Source organism: Camelus dromedarius, chromosome 1, assembly GCF_036321535.1.
Source record: "Camelus dromedarius isolate mCamDro1 chromosome 1, mCamDro1.pat, whole genome shotgun sequence".
NCBI classification, from domain to species: Eukaryota; Metazoa; Chordata; class Mammalia; order Artiodactyla; family Camelidae; genus Camelus; species Camelus dromedarius.
In genome coordinates, this window is record NC_087436.1 from 35,826,732 (window position 1) to 35,841,566 (window position 14,835).

Consider the following 14,835-nt stretch of genomic DNA (forward strand, 5'->3'; position numbering starts at 1 on the left):
TTGTTGTTGAATGACTAGATGTGACACTGAGTAAACAAGTCAGTTGACACTTTAACTTGGGGAATAGCTACTCATCTTCGAGTGAAGGTCAAGACCTCCTCACACAGCAAAATAAACTCTCTTACCAAGCCCTGCCGTCTGATCACAGCCTCATTCGGCACTGGGCAGATTTCTTTCACCCACCTTCTTTCAAGTCTTTCTAGCAATCTCTTTTTCAATCCTCAAAAACATGGTGGTTCCATTTCCTCTGCAGAACAACTGAAGCGCTGGTCTGGTTTCCCACTGCAATTTTTCAGAGAGAATTGGGGGCTAGCAAGGTCAGGCAGTGGACAGTTAGGACGCTTTCCTGGGCGCACTCACAGAGGAAGCTGCCGCTCAAATCCCAGGTATGGAGTAAGGACAGAAACACATTACTTGAGATTCTAATAGTCCTCTGCCGTGAATCTCAAATTAGATATAAAGCCGGGAGGTAAATCCATATAAGGAAAGGGCTCATGGGAAATAAATGTCATTAACTAAAGGTTCAAACCTAGTCCAGAATCCAAGGAGATGTCTCGGTAGAAGCTCCTGTAGAAGTCCAGCCAGGCAGATGGTGGCACAGGGAATCCGGCAGCCGGTGTGGGGCCTCCAGCCACAGAGGGACTGGTGTAATGATAGGTCAAGATTTACCCCAGGGCAACATTTATGCTTTATATTTTACTTTAAGTAAGCTGTCTATGATTTTGTCTATGGAGAGTATCCATAAGGCTGCTATTTTAAGCATAGCAACCTTAATTCATTGGCATTATTAAATACATATTTCTTGGACACCAGTTAGATATACAACACAGTGCTAAATGGTACAAAATTTAAAAAAGAAAAAGAGGTGCTGCTTGCCTTCAGGAGCTACTATCCAAGAAGGAATAAAGCACACATTAAACGGTAAAATAACGCTGCAAGAACACGGTGCCAAAATGAACAATCCAGATGCCACAGGAGGGCGTGGAAAAGAGAGGACACCGAAGGCTGGCTGCGCCAAGGAGGGACCGTTTTGCAGAGCAGAGGTCTTTGGCTGAATGCTGGAGGCTTTAGCTCAGCAGAGAAGGGAAGGGGGCCCGAGGGGTGAGGGTGAAAACTACGGGAGGACGCTGTGGTGGCAGAAACATGAAACGGTGAGGGGCAGGACAAAGACGAGACTTCTTGTGGAAGAGCTAAGCCCACCGCTTTAGAGTGATAATTGCTATTTGAATCACTATTTTTTCTGGTGTATACACTCTCTTTGCTTGCATCCTAGCTGTCCAAGCTGTGTCATCTTGGGCAAACGCCTTCACCTCTCAAGTCTCTTAGGTCCCACTTTCTTCAGCTGTACGTGGGCCAGTGACTGAGTTTCCACAAATAAATCAGACAGTCTGTATAAGTGCACTTAACATGGGGCTTGCATATAGTGAATGCTCACCATTGCCCGGCTATTATTATAAAACTTCCTCTTGTTCTTTTTAAATGTTTGCACAGCATGGATATACTGTAATTTATTCAACCATTCCTTTACTTATACACCCTTAAGATGTTTCTAGTATTTTTTTTTGTAGTGCAAACAATGTTACCATAAACAGTCTTGTACATCTTTTAAAAACTCATGTTACAATGATTCCAGAAAAAGAGCAGCTGATGCATTTTAAATGTTGATAGATGTTGCATGACAAAGAGGATACCTAGGATTGAGCAGTTGCTTTAAGGAGGAGAATGAATCAAAGTTGGCTTAAAGTTTTGTGATCAATATTTGTAACCAACTAAAAAGACTCAGAGAAAATGAGAACAGTAATTCAAAAAGATACACGCACTCCAGTGTTCATAGCAGCATTATTTACAACAGCCAAGACATGGAAACAACCCAAGGCACGGCAACAGAAGAATGGATAGAGAAAATGTGGTATATATACACAATGGAATATTACTCAGCCATAAAAAGAATGAAATAATACCATTTCTCAGCAACGTGGGTAGACCTAAAGAATATTATGTTTAGTGGAATAAATCAGACAGAGAAAGACTCCATGTTATTACTTATATGTAGAATCTAAAAAGTAAAACAAATGAACATATATAACAAAACAGAAATAGACTCACAGGTATAGAGAACAAACTAGTGGTTACTGGTAGGGAGAGGGAAGAGGGGAAGGAAGAGATAGGGGTAGGGGATTAAGAAAACAAACTCCTACAGATAAAATAAATAAGCTACAAAGATATATTGTACAGCACAGGGCACACAGCCAATATTTTATAATAAATTTAAATGGAGTATAATCTATAAAAATTTTGAATAACTATGTTCTACACCTAAAACTAATATAATATTGTAAATTAGCTATACGTCAATTTAAAAATAAATAAACAAAAAGACTCAGGGAATGAGATTCCTCCCTGTCTCTGTCTGTCTTTCTCTGTCTCACTGTCTCCCTGGGTAGCTCTTTTGGAATGTTTCAACAATCCTTCTATGCTTTCTTCCATTCACAATGTTTAAGCCAGCAGTGCTAAAATGAAGAAAAAATTTTGAAAACTGCATTGTAAGCACACAGTTAAAACAACTGTTTTCTTCCCTTCCCAATGCCATGGATCTTAACAGTCAGCTATTGTACATTGTTGTTGTGGGTTGAACTGTGTCCTCCCCTAGAAAGGTATGTTGAAATCCTAACCCTTTAGTACCTCAGAATGTGACCTCACTTGGAGACAAGGTCTTGAGAGAAGGAATCAGGTTCAAATGAAGGCATTAGAGTAGTTCTTAAACCCAGTATGACTAGTGTCTTATGAAAAGGGGAACGTGGGACACAGTGACAGCGTGAAGGGAAGATGACGTGAGGAGACGTGGGGAGAGGACGGCCGTCTACAAGTTCAGGATCCTCTGCTCACAGTACATGGTTGTCACTGGGCTGTGAATGTTCCACTTACATTTAGTTATTTACTTACTTAGGTATATAATTTAAGTACATGAATTATTTACGTACCTTAATTAAGTATAAAAATGTACCTGCTAAATCCCAGGTAAGTAAATAATTTATGTAAATATAATTAGCATCCAGGAACCCATCTCCCCAAACCACAGTAGGACCAGAAAATCACTCACATGTAATCATACATTCCAGCAGCCTCACCCCTGTCCTCAGTGTCATCCTGAATCCTGACCTCGTCTCCTTGCTTTTCTCTCTGTGTAGGTTTATTGTATTCCTAAACTGCTCTTGGTTTAAAACATTTTTTTAGCTGCTTTAACCTACGTAAAGGATGTCGTGTGGTATATCAGTTTTGGAGAGAGACTTTCTCACTTGCTGTCACATTGCTAAGGCCCAGCCATTGTGCCACATGTCACTGTACTTCATCTGTGAGGCGTCCTGTGCTGTTTTGCAGTCAAAGGTCCTGATGTCATGACTGTTCTTTAGAAACACGCTTACGTCCTCCTTCTTCCTTTTACCCCATTGTTCCTCCCACTTTAGCCTCAAGGCCTGACGGAGACCCTGCATTTCAGGAAAGAGGACTCGCTGTGGCTCACGTGCCAGGAGGACCTGGGGGCTCACAGCTGCAGGGATCTTCCAGCCTCACCATTCGTCACGTCCTTGTTCACTGTGACTCTCAGGAATGTATCCCCGACAGCCATGAGGACCTGCTTCTTCAAATGAAGCCTTTCCCTCCGGTCACCAGCCCAGAGCATGGAACAGTTCGGTGACTCATGTGGCTCAGGTTTCAAAGGGTGAGTAAAGGGAAGTGTTAATATGACTCAGAATTGACCCGATGGTTTTGAATAAATAACCCCCAGATAGCCTCCTTCCCTCAGGTTCCTGAGTGAGAGCTGCATAGCGACCCTTTGGTCGGGGAAGCAGCGTGGTTTGGGAGGAGCAGGATGGCCCAGGCGGGCGGAAGAGCAGGTGACTGCACACCACCCCCTGCCCTTACCTCTGACCTCGTGACCTTGAGCAAGTCACTGAATTCAATGGCACTTGAATATAACAATTCTGGGATCAAAGACCAAACTGCCTGCCTTCTCTATTCCTACAAAACTCACCCCATTTCTGGTTCTTAAAATGTCTAAGTAGGGTTTAGGGAGCCAGCCCAGATTTTCCTCCTGATTATGGTAAAATCTGGGGGAAACCAGGATTGGTGGCCGTTCAGGGCCTGTGTTCGGCCATGATGTTCAGGCCTCACGCCCAGCGCTGCACAGACACAGCCAGATGGAGCCGCACCAGGAGTTTCTGGAGGAGGGTCTTCTGGGGCTGGTGGAAGGCCATTCCCTTGTGTTCCACGTTCTTTCACTTTTCTGGCTTTTCTGGGAACCACAGGTTATTATTCGTGCTCTTTGATGCTTCTCTAAAAGCCACGCATAGGACATTTTCAAAGGTGGAAATAGAGAGGGCCAGAGATGGAATGGGAGGGAAGAATGGGGAAGGAAGCACATTAAAATAAAATGACCTTTGTACCATAAACTAGGAGGTGGGCAGAAATGGCTTATTATGCAGCCGAGGTATTTGAAATGTAGAATTTGCTTCTGGGTTGGCAGATGAATCCATTTACGTTGGGGAAATTATTCGAATGACATTAAAGGATTTGTTTGCTAATCTGCTTCAGACTCCAAGGCCTTGTTATAAAATAAGCAGGTGGAGGAGACAGAAAGGGTCGGAAAGAAGGGTTGGGGGGAGACAGTTTCCAGCCCCATTTCTGCTGTGAGCTGTATTAATCCAATGCCTAACAAGGGCTTCGAAAACACTATATGACCCAGTCTATAGATACAGCATGTTTTAATTATCACGCGGACAAAGTAGAGAGGCTTTGTTTGTTTTGTGTTTGTTTTTCTACGCAGTTAATGTGATAATTTTCTGTAAACACACAAGCAAGACTATACTACTTCTGTTATTTCAAACACAGGGTTTAAAGCACTTGTTTGAGAGAAAAGCAAATGAAAAATGTATTTCGGTTTCTAACGAGCTTTAATTTTCATCACTAGATTTACTGGGAACCACCACAAAAGTTATTTGAATTTGAAAGTCTCCTTTCTTCCAATTTTTTAAACACCTTTCCCCCCAAAGCAAACAAACATTTACTTTTCTGTTGCCTTTTCCCTCATGGATGGATGGAGCACACCATGCAATAGCCAAACATCCTCTTAATCTCTTTTTCAAAGACTCTAACCTTCTTTCAGGTCAAGCAGTCATGTTGTTTTGTTCCACAGCACCTTGACAATGCGGAGAAAACATAATCCTTTACCTAGAATAGAATCTCAGATTTGCTGTTCCATTACCCGGTAGCCTAAGCATTTGTATTAAAAGACAGTTAAGCTTTTTTCAGTGAGGCATTTCCTTCCTTACCTTCCTCACAGAAAGTGCTGCTTTATTTTTAGTGATATCCTGGCTCCTGGTATTGTATTTGTGCACATAATCCCTTCACAATGATGCTTAGTGCTCCGGTGGCACCGTCCCTCCAAGGAACTCAAAGGCCTTTACAAGCATGAGTCAGTTCTCCCAACACCCCTACAAGACAGGTGACGATTCCATTGCACTTGGTCCCTTAGTATCCACATTTTGTGATTTTGCCCAAATTCTTTTGCCTTCTCCCCCAGTGTGCTTCCTAGTGCAATGCACCTTGAGCCACCGGGACTGGCCAGGTGAGACCAGGGTGAAGGGAAGAACCGGCAACCCAGGGACACACGAAAGCAAGCCGCGGACTGTGGTGTGCAGAGAGCTTGGCGGTCCCCACCTCCTTGACTCCCCAGGGCAGGCGTGTGGACCTTCCCTTCACTGAGACCGGAGAAGCCCGACCCGGGGCGGCAGTGACAGACAACTTCCGCCCAGAGCTCTGGACAAATTCCTGTGATTCTGAGCTGTGATTCCTGTGATTCCGGGGCTTGTGGGCCCTCTAACCATGAACTCTAACCTGCCCTAAGAGGCGAAAAGTGCAAATTAGCCCAGAAGCCACCGGAAAATTCCTTACTGTTCTTTGGGTTGGTACAGCCTGGCTCTCTGCTAAAACTCCACTGTAATGTTTTTTCAGGCACATCAACTTTTTGTGAGAAAATTTACCAAAAATCTCAACATTTTCCAAAACTGTGGGCCTTTGTGAACAAAATGTTTAAAAACATGTGTTTGTATTGCTGTTTCTGCCTGAATGATTCCACCAACTCCTAGTTTTCACTAGATATTTTACACCAGAATATGGAGAAATAAAGTGGTGCCTTGTTACAGGAGACGAAGGACCAGATTTCTCTCTTGACAGAACCTCACAGAGATTGCTAGGGGCAGTGGAAATGGCTAACTACTGTCCTGCAACTCAGCCGAGGGGCACTTCTGCTTTCATTCAATCACTCTCATCAAGTTTCCTGAAGAATTCCTACTGAGAAGTTACACGGAGGGTGCAAAACACAGAAGGCCATGTTTTTGTTTCATTTTGTTTTTGTGGAAATATGCAAATTAAAAAGGTTTTTAAAAAATTGGCACAGAAGCCAAAAAACTCTCCTTCCCTTACAATGGAAATGGGAGAGAATACAGCAGTGAACAAGACAGAGAAAAACTCCTATACACATGAAGCAGTGGGGGCGATACAGATAATAAATGAACAAACAAGTAAAAATGAAGAAAGAAGTAGCCTATTACAGCCAGTTGCAGCTAAACAAACGAACACATGTAATCCAGAATCTATGCCAAGTGAACACAGAGCATACATTCAGCTCAGTCCAGTGCTACACTCGTCCTTCCTGGTCTGAAACCCTGAGACTACACCCACAGACAGTCCCCTGGTGCTGGCGTCCCCGAGGGAAGGAACAGGGCAATGAGGCTGCATTTGCGGACGTAGGACTCAACTGCTGTGGGAAGGAACTACCTACCACTGTTGGGGTTAAAAACACAAGTATGCTTGGTGATGCTCAGGAAACAAGCCGGGAGGACACAGGGAGCCCACAGGAAACAAACAGAAGGGAACATGTTCCGTCCTCTGCCCCGGCTTTGCAGTCTCCTCTAGCGCCTCCTACTGGCACAGCCTATTAGGTCATCGGCTGCAATGAAGTACCGCGGTTTGCGGATACCAGCTTCAGCACCGCAGTTTAGAAGGTTGGGTTTGGAGTTAGGAGAAAAGAACTTAACTGACACACTGACTGTATTACACTTTTTTTTGGGAAAAAAAAAACCCACATAAAGTATGTTATATAGTGTAAACCACCATTAACCTTTATTACTCCATTGATACTGCTTCCTTAAAGGTCATTCTTGACCACTAAGAGCTAAATTCAATGTTTATGGTATTTGCTCCTCCTTACTGACCTTTTGTCGTTGCTTCTTGAAAATGTCTTTTTTCAGCTTATAGGTATCCTTTTCAGCTCCCTATATTCCATTCCTCTTCCTGTCCCCTTCATGGAGACACTAGTCAAGGATTCATCTTACTGAACTCTAGGGCTGGTAAAGGTGACATGCTCCTTTAAGACTGGAATACAGCATTTCTGGAACCTTGATAATCTAAAAGCAGTTTTAAAATTTCCTGATGTTTCTACTGTTCTTCTCAAGGTAGAAGAAAAATTATCTTTGGGGGAAAGAGTGTTGGTTAAAAGAAATCTTAATGTAAATTTTAGTTATTCAAACATAAAAAGAAAGATCTCTTTCTAGAATGAAACATTTGGGGGCAGCTGAGTTGGACAACTGCATCATAGATGACATGGGCTCTCATGGCGGGCAGAATGGCAGGAATTACTCTGGGTCCTGGCTGGCATGCAGTGAGGACACCACAGTTAGCATGTGATGGGCTGTTTCTTCCAACTGGGTAGTAGAGAGCAAGCTAAACCAGGGTACAGACTCTAGGAGCCCTGATGTCCGATAGGAAAGTAAAATGTTTTCATCGCTGTAATTGTTCTCTAGTATCAGTTTTATAAAAATCACAGCCTGCCCTTAGCCTTTACCCTGGGGGAGCTGAGGTAAGGTCCCTGTCTGAGCTAGGGGAGAAGGTGACTGGGAGGAGCTTGTCAGACTGTAGCCCAGGGGCCCCGGGGTGAGGAGTGGCTCACAGGGAGTGGGGGGTGGGGTGGGGGTGGGACAGAGAAGAGCTGGTGTCAGTTACTGCTGTTGTACTTAACAAACATTCAAGTGTATTAATGGGGGAGTCCCAAGGCTTATGGACAAATTGAATACGAAAGAAAACAACAAAATAAATACTTAATTTTGTTGTAAGCCAGTGAAGTCTGAGGACATATTAGTTACCTAATAATTTCTCAGTTAATTATCTTGGGGTTTTTTTTTTGTTTTTTTTTTACTCTATTTCCATGTGTGACTTTATTGGCTAGTACTCAAAGGGTAAAGGTGAACAGTTGCTCTGAATTTAATTATGTTACTGGGCATTAGTTTAGGATTGCTATTTTTAGCATGCTAATGCTACCTTTATTTTATTTTTCTAAATGAGAAATGGATGTTGAATTCCATAAAACTGAGTGTACTGTTTTCTACTTTGATCTATTAATAATGCTAAAGTATTTGATTTTGAGTAATAATTTTTTAAAGGTTCTTCTTTTAAAGGGGGTTGGCAGTATGTTAGTCATAATAAGAATTGGGATTTTTTTCTTTGTGCTCTGAAATAGTTTAAATAGCATAACGATGATCAGGTTGAAGATCTAAATGAATTTTTACCTGTAAAACCATCTGTGCACAGGAACTTTTGAGAATCACAAAGAGTGGCTTAAAATAGCATAGAGAAATCTAAAGTGAGTCTATGACATGGGACTGAAATTAGGGTGTTGGCAGGGTTGTGTCCTGGAGGCATTAGGGGGATCTCTTTGCTTGTCTTTTCCAGTTTCCAGAGGCTGCCTGCGTTCCTTGGCTTGTGGCCCCTTCCTCCATCTTCAAAGCCAGCACAATAGCATCTTCCAATCTCTCTCTCTCTAACTTCTCCTCTGATTCTGAATCTCCTGCTTCCATCTTTCCCTCATAAGGGCCCTTGTGATTACAACACTGGGCCTACCCCGAAAATCCAGAACACTCTTATCTCAAGACCCTTAATTTATGTTGAACTTCCTGGATTCAAGTGGGTTCAAAATGTGTTGTACCTGACAGACAGCCTTTAAAATACTTAACATGGGGTTTATCTGTTCTCTAATTTCAGCATAGATGAACTCTATTTTTCTTTCTTTTCATTCCCTTGGGTTTTGTGGTGTGTGACACTTTAGATATCTTTCCAGTAGTGTTTATCACTGTCTTGAAGAGTCTACAAATTCCCCAATGATTTTGTAAACCATTAAAAACCTTGTAAACTATCTCCTTCTGTTTAAATTTGCTAGAGTGAATTCTACTCCTTAAAGTGAGCCCCCAAAGATATAGGCCACTGGGGTATATTTGACATAATTAGGTAAAAAGTCTATCCATGCACACAACTGGTATAATGAAAACAGAACGAAGGAAAGCAAATCAATTTGGAGAATTAGAATTTTCATGTGGACCATATTTGGAAACTACTGTTAATTCAATCTGTATGTATTTTCAAAGGGTGCTTTGGTGTGTGCTCATCTTTAAAGGGAGGATGCAGGGAAACACGACAAACGAACCAAGACTCTTTACAACCTCACATTCAGGAATTTAAGTAACTAACAACAGTCCAGGGAAATTATTTTACTCTATGTTTATAGCAAATTCTCTACAGCCTTCTCCTGATTAAGATAAATAACATATACTCAGGCTTGGTTTTTCTATAAATTCAGTAACTATTTTTCCAAAATGGAAAGCTTATACGTTATTTTTAAAACCTGTTTTACACATTAGATATAACACAGAAGTGAACATTTTTTCAAGCTAAGTTAGGGAAGTCAGTATAAAGCTTATAAATAACTTTTCTTGGTCATGAAGAAGTAAAAGTTAGAAGCCATCCTTCTAAGTTTTGCTGTTAGAAGGAGACATTAATTTCACTATTCAAACTAAAGTCCCTTAGAACACTGCAAAAAAAAAAAAAAAAAAAAAAAAGAAAGAAAAAAAAGTCAATGTGGATATCCCCAAACCCTGAAAAGAATCTGAACCAACGACAAACTTTTAACTAAATAAATGCCAAAAAAAGCAAATTGGTTTAAGATAGGAAGCTGGACTTTTCTTCCCCTGCTGAACTTAAATTTTCCATGAATTATACCATGTATTCAAATCCCAAATAATAGGATCATACACTATTTTTAAATCAATAAATATGAGACTCTGGAATTAGAAAGCAAACTGCCACAGAGATGGAGGTGTTATCAGTGACACCTGACCTGCTCTTTTCTGGGACTCAGAACTTCACTACTGTAGAAGGAGCACACACTTCAAATAAAGGACTATGTATCACTGCCTTTTTAAAGGCAATCGTTATCTAAAGATGTGAAAAACAATTGGTTTGGAATAGACTGTAGTGCTCTCAAGTCTTTGAAAATTCTTAACTTCCAACTCTTTGTATGATCACAGTGCTGGAGAAACAGGCATCTGACACTCAGATTTAGTTTCTCCCACCTGTGGCAAGACATGTATCAATCACCTAAACACTTTCATCGACAAGTTTCTTCCAACTTCACGAGGAAAAAATAGTTTTTCTATTTAACTTTGAATCAATTTGAGATGATGGATGTTCACTAAACTTATTCTGATAATCATTTTATGATGTACGTAAGTCAAATCATTATGCTAAAGCCCTTACATTTATACAGTGATGGATGCCAATTATATCTTAATAAAACTGGAAGGGGAAAAAAAGAAGTTATTAAAAAAAAAATTATTTCAACTTGTTTCCTGGGTCCTAAAAGCCTGAGCACGTATGCCTGCTTGCATTTTATTCCATCATATCTGGTACTCTGATCTTCCAGACATATGGGGCTGTGGCCACTGTGGACTGTACTGGATGGCAGTCTATGGAATTGGCTGAATGACAGTTGGCTGGGACGCAGAATGCGGCTATAGATGCATTTTGTCTTGGCACCATAACATGCCAGTTTAAGTCTCATTTTTAAAAAACAATGAACTACATAGGCATACAAAAAGCGCAGACTGTATTATAATCAATTTCTGTGTTCCCATCACTTAGCTTAAGACATGAAACATTTCAACCTTTCTCCCTCGAGGAAATCTCTCCCCAGTACTTGGTGCTTTTTGTTTCCATTCATGTAGCCTCTTACTACACATGTCCCCGTAAACAACATATTTTGCATGCTTTAAACTTTAAATAAGTATCATAGGTATCCTTCTGAAACGTTCCTTTTGTTTGTTTTTGAGATTCCCGTTTTACACACCAGTCTCGTTTTTACTGCCCTAAGTACTGCACCATGTTAGTATTCCATAGAAATCCATTCTCTTACTGATGGATATTTAGATTGTTTCCAGTTTCTTACTACTTATAAATAATGGTGCTATGATTTTCTCATTCATTACCTTATAGAACATAACCTGCCTTGAGACAGACACTTAGGAGAACTGTTGGGATTATCGGGGTCTTCAACATTACTAGATATGCTAGTTGCTTTCCAAAGTGGCTACACCAATTTATGTGCCACCAGCAGAGAGGGAGGCTCCACAGCTCCACATCCTTTGGGATTATAAACTCTGTAAGCAGAGTTTTAACTGCTGGAATCCTCTGTGGCCAGGGTGAGGATATATTCCTTCAACTAATGCAACTGCTAGTTGCCTAAAGGATATTTCTAACTTGGATTCATGTTTTCATGTTACTTTCTAGGTTTTGAGCTTCCTTGTCAGAATTCGTGTGAATTCAAATCCTGAAGCCATGGTTGGGTAAGCCCAAAGTCAGAATCCTCTTTTTTAATCCAAAGCACAGACCAAGTCAAGAGAAGCTCCTTGTGGCCTCCCTGGCCTGTGGGAGGATTTCTAGTCTGCCCTCACACTGAATGTGTTGGTTGTTAGAGATCTGAACATTACATGTGAGGCTCAGTCACAACTTCACGTGTCAGATGGGCTGAAGGGTCCCAGTGGTCATCACCATCTAAACCCCTTCCTGACAGACCGCCCTCCTACCCAGCACCCAGCCCCAGCCTGAGAGCCTCAGTGTTGGTCCCAGCTTACTGTTCTGGTTTTTAGTTTACTGGCAATGGGATTTCTTTAATTTTCCTGTTTAGACCTTGGGGGATAAGTTTTTCTCTTACTTTCTTGTGCCCCAGCATTTAGAGGGAAGAAGTTATGGTCCTCTAATAACAGGAAAATGGGGAGCAGAAAAGTAACTTTGAGGTTCTGTTTATTTCAACATGGCCTTTGAACACTCGAAATGTGGCTAACATGTCAGATGAACTAAATTTCTAATCCTACTTAATTTTAATTAAAATCTAAACTTTGGAGGAAGGGTATACTCTGGTAGAGCACACGCTTAGCATGCATGAGGTCCTGGGTTCAATCCCCAGTGCCTCATTAAACAAACAAACAAACAAACAAACAAACCCAATTACCTCCTCCACCAAAAAAACCACACACACACACACACAAAAACACTTAAATAGCTACATGTGACTAGTGTCTATTAGATTTGACAGCACATTTCTAACTAGTAGTAATATTCTTCATCCCTTGGGTGGTTTTATGTACCAATAAACCAACGTAGTCTGGGAAAAAACTCTGACAAAGCTACTTCTGATAGTCAAAGGGTGAAACAGTTGAGACATGACTTCAGAGTGTCTGCCACCACAAAACTGTACAGCCCTGTTATTTTGATAATCAGGTATTTCTTGCCTGACTTGTCTTTCTGGGAATTTTCAAAGATCTACAGTGACTGGGTTTAAGTGCACGTTCTTTCCATCGCCAGCTCCTGAACTGGAAGTCAAGCAATAAATTTCCAACAGCTTTCTCAAGAATACTTATGAAGTATTAAAATGTCTATAACTCTCAAAGATAAATAATTAGGAGCATATTCAGAATGCAACATAAGACAATATGATTAAGCATACAGTTTGGGTTATCTTTGAACTGAAAAAGTTTATTGGTAACCTGGAAATGTGTGTAAGTTAAAACATGAATACTTCATATGGTTTCTTTATAGCATTTTATGAAAAACAAAAACCAAAAAACAACTAAGTCTACTTCTCTAGGCCAGGACTAGGCTTATATCTCCATTTTTTTTTTTTAACTTTCAAAGGACGTTATAGTATATGAAATAACTCTTAATTCTTCTTTTTAAATTGTCATAAGTACAGGTGAAGAAGTCTAAAGCAAAAATGTAAGTCTGAATTATAATGAGAACTAATATGTATTTGGAAACAAGGTCACATAAGCCCGGTTTATGTGCATGTAGCCATTATTTGTAAATATTTTTCACTGTGCTTTCATCTACGTGCATTTTCTATGTTCTTGTATAAAACTGATGCCCACAGACTTGGTATCTGGAAATGCACTGAATCAGATTCTGGAGTAAGGAAAGCATTTCATGGGATGAATGAGCCAGTCAAAAATGAAAAAGCTACAAGTTTGCTTTTTAAAACTCAGCACACATTTCCAGATAAACTGATTTAAACTCTCTCCAGAGATTTTCGTGGATATTTTCATTGTATCCATATGATTTAAAATGTCTGTAAGAACTGAAGCCCCTCAATATAGTCAACACATTTGAAACATTTTGCTTATTAAGGGCTTTTGTGACACTCTTTAAAAAAGAAACAAATTTTCTCTAGAAAGTATTTTTAGCATAATGAATATGCATATTTTCTCAGAGTGTATGTAGCCCACTCTTTTCTTGATAATCTTCATAGAAATGTCTCAATGATTCAGGAAGTCTGGGTGTCACAGTGCTCAAGGCTTGAGTGAAATGTCGTTTCATAATGCAGTTGGCTTGAATGTCTTCTTCCAGAGCCTGAAGGGCTGCCTCTTTACACACGGCTATAATCTGAAACAACACAAACAAATAAAAGCAAAAACGAAAGAAGAAACAACAAAAAAGGAGAGAGAAAATATTCCAAACTGTTTTTTAGAAATGTTAACACTTCATATATTCATCCGTGGTAACTTTGATGACAATAAGCACATTCCTAAAATTTATCTTCAGGAGTTATTCTCTTAAGTTTTGAAAAGAATAAAAAGTAATCACCTTCATTTTACAACAACGTATTAAGTACGCGGATCCAGGAACGGCAGAAAGATACGTAAGTGATGGCGTTTGCTCTTCAGGCGCCTACGACTATGATGGTGGAGCGGACGTGCAGGCACAGACCTCGAACACAGACACAGGACGACAAAGGATGAGTGTGCACGTTGAGGGGGGAGGAGACTGCTAGAGAGTGAGGTCCTGCACATCGGCACACCTTGTCACAGCATAGAATTTCCACATTCCTTTCAACCTTTGATGTATTACCAACATGTAAAAGCGTTTCTTTATGTGCAGCTCCTTAATGAGTTCTTAAATCTTGGGAATATCAGATAGAGTTGTCTCCGTTTACTTTGGAGAGCTGCATTAGAACAGAGAAGTGAATTCTGTTTACTCAGCGAGGAAAGCTGGGAGAACTGAAAAGAATCTGGGGAGGGGGAGTGGATGCAGAGGGAGGGAGGAGAGAGTGGGCGGTAGGCAAACGGAAGGGAGGAAGGTTCAAGTCTTGAATCCTGAAATGTGTTTTAAGCTCTCTGGACTTCAGACAGCGGAAGCGGGCTGATGCCAGTGTCATTCTAAAGACACATTACTGTGCTGAAAAGAGCTTGTGGGATGAAAAGAGATATTGTGATTTTCAGGGCAACAGGGAAAACAGTGATTGATATTGACTGCACCCTTATATCGGTAAATGAAAGGGCCAGCTGAAACACATTTGTCCAGCCATTCAGCATATTTTCTCTGTTTGTTCACTTACTGAAAAGAGTTCCTCTGCTTATGCTGGGCTAATGGCTGCCAAAGCAGTTTAGTAGCTTTTTAGGG

The 14,835-nt window shown here is 40.8% G+C and overlaps 1 protein-coding gene across 4 annotated transcripts in view; it reads right to left on the reverse strand.

The window, feature by feature from the left end:
* Positions 1–615: 615 nt before the first annotated feature.
* Positions 616–14,835, reverse strand: part of AFG2A (AFG2 AAA ATPase homolog A) — a 303,934-nt gene continuing 289,714 nt past the window's right edge. For 2 of the 4 annotated variants that reach the window (XM_010985561.3, XM_031466462.2), the window contains one exon: positions 12,895–13,818. In XM_010985561.3, coding sequence (XP_010983863.2) covers positions 13,642–13,818 — 177 coding nt within the window. In that variant the 3' untranslated portion in view covers positions 12,895–13,641. Of the gene's footprint in view, positions 643–4,975; positions 5,195–12,894; positions 13,819–14,835 lie in introns of those variants that run through there. The other 2 variants (XR_010376820.1, XM_064476207.1) reach the window with 2 other exon arrangements.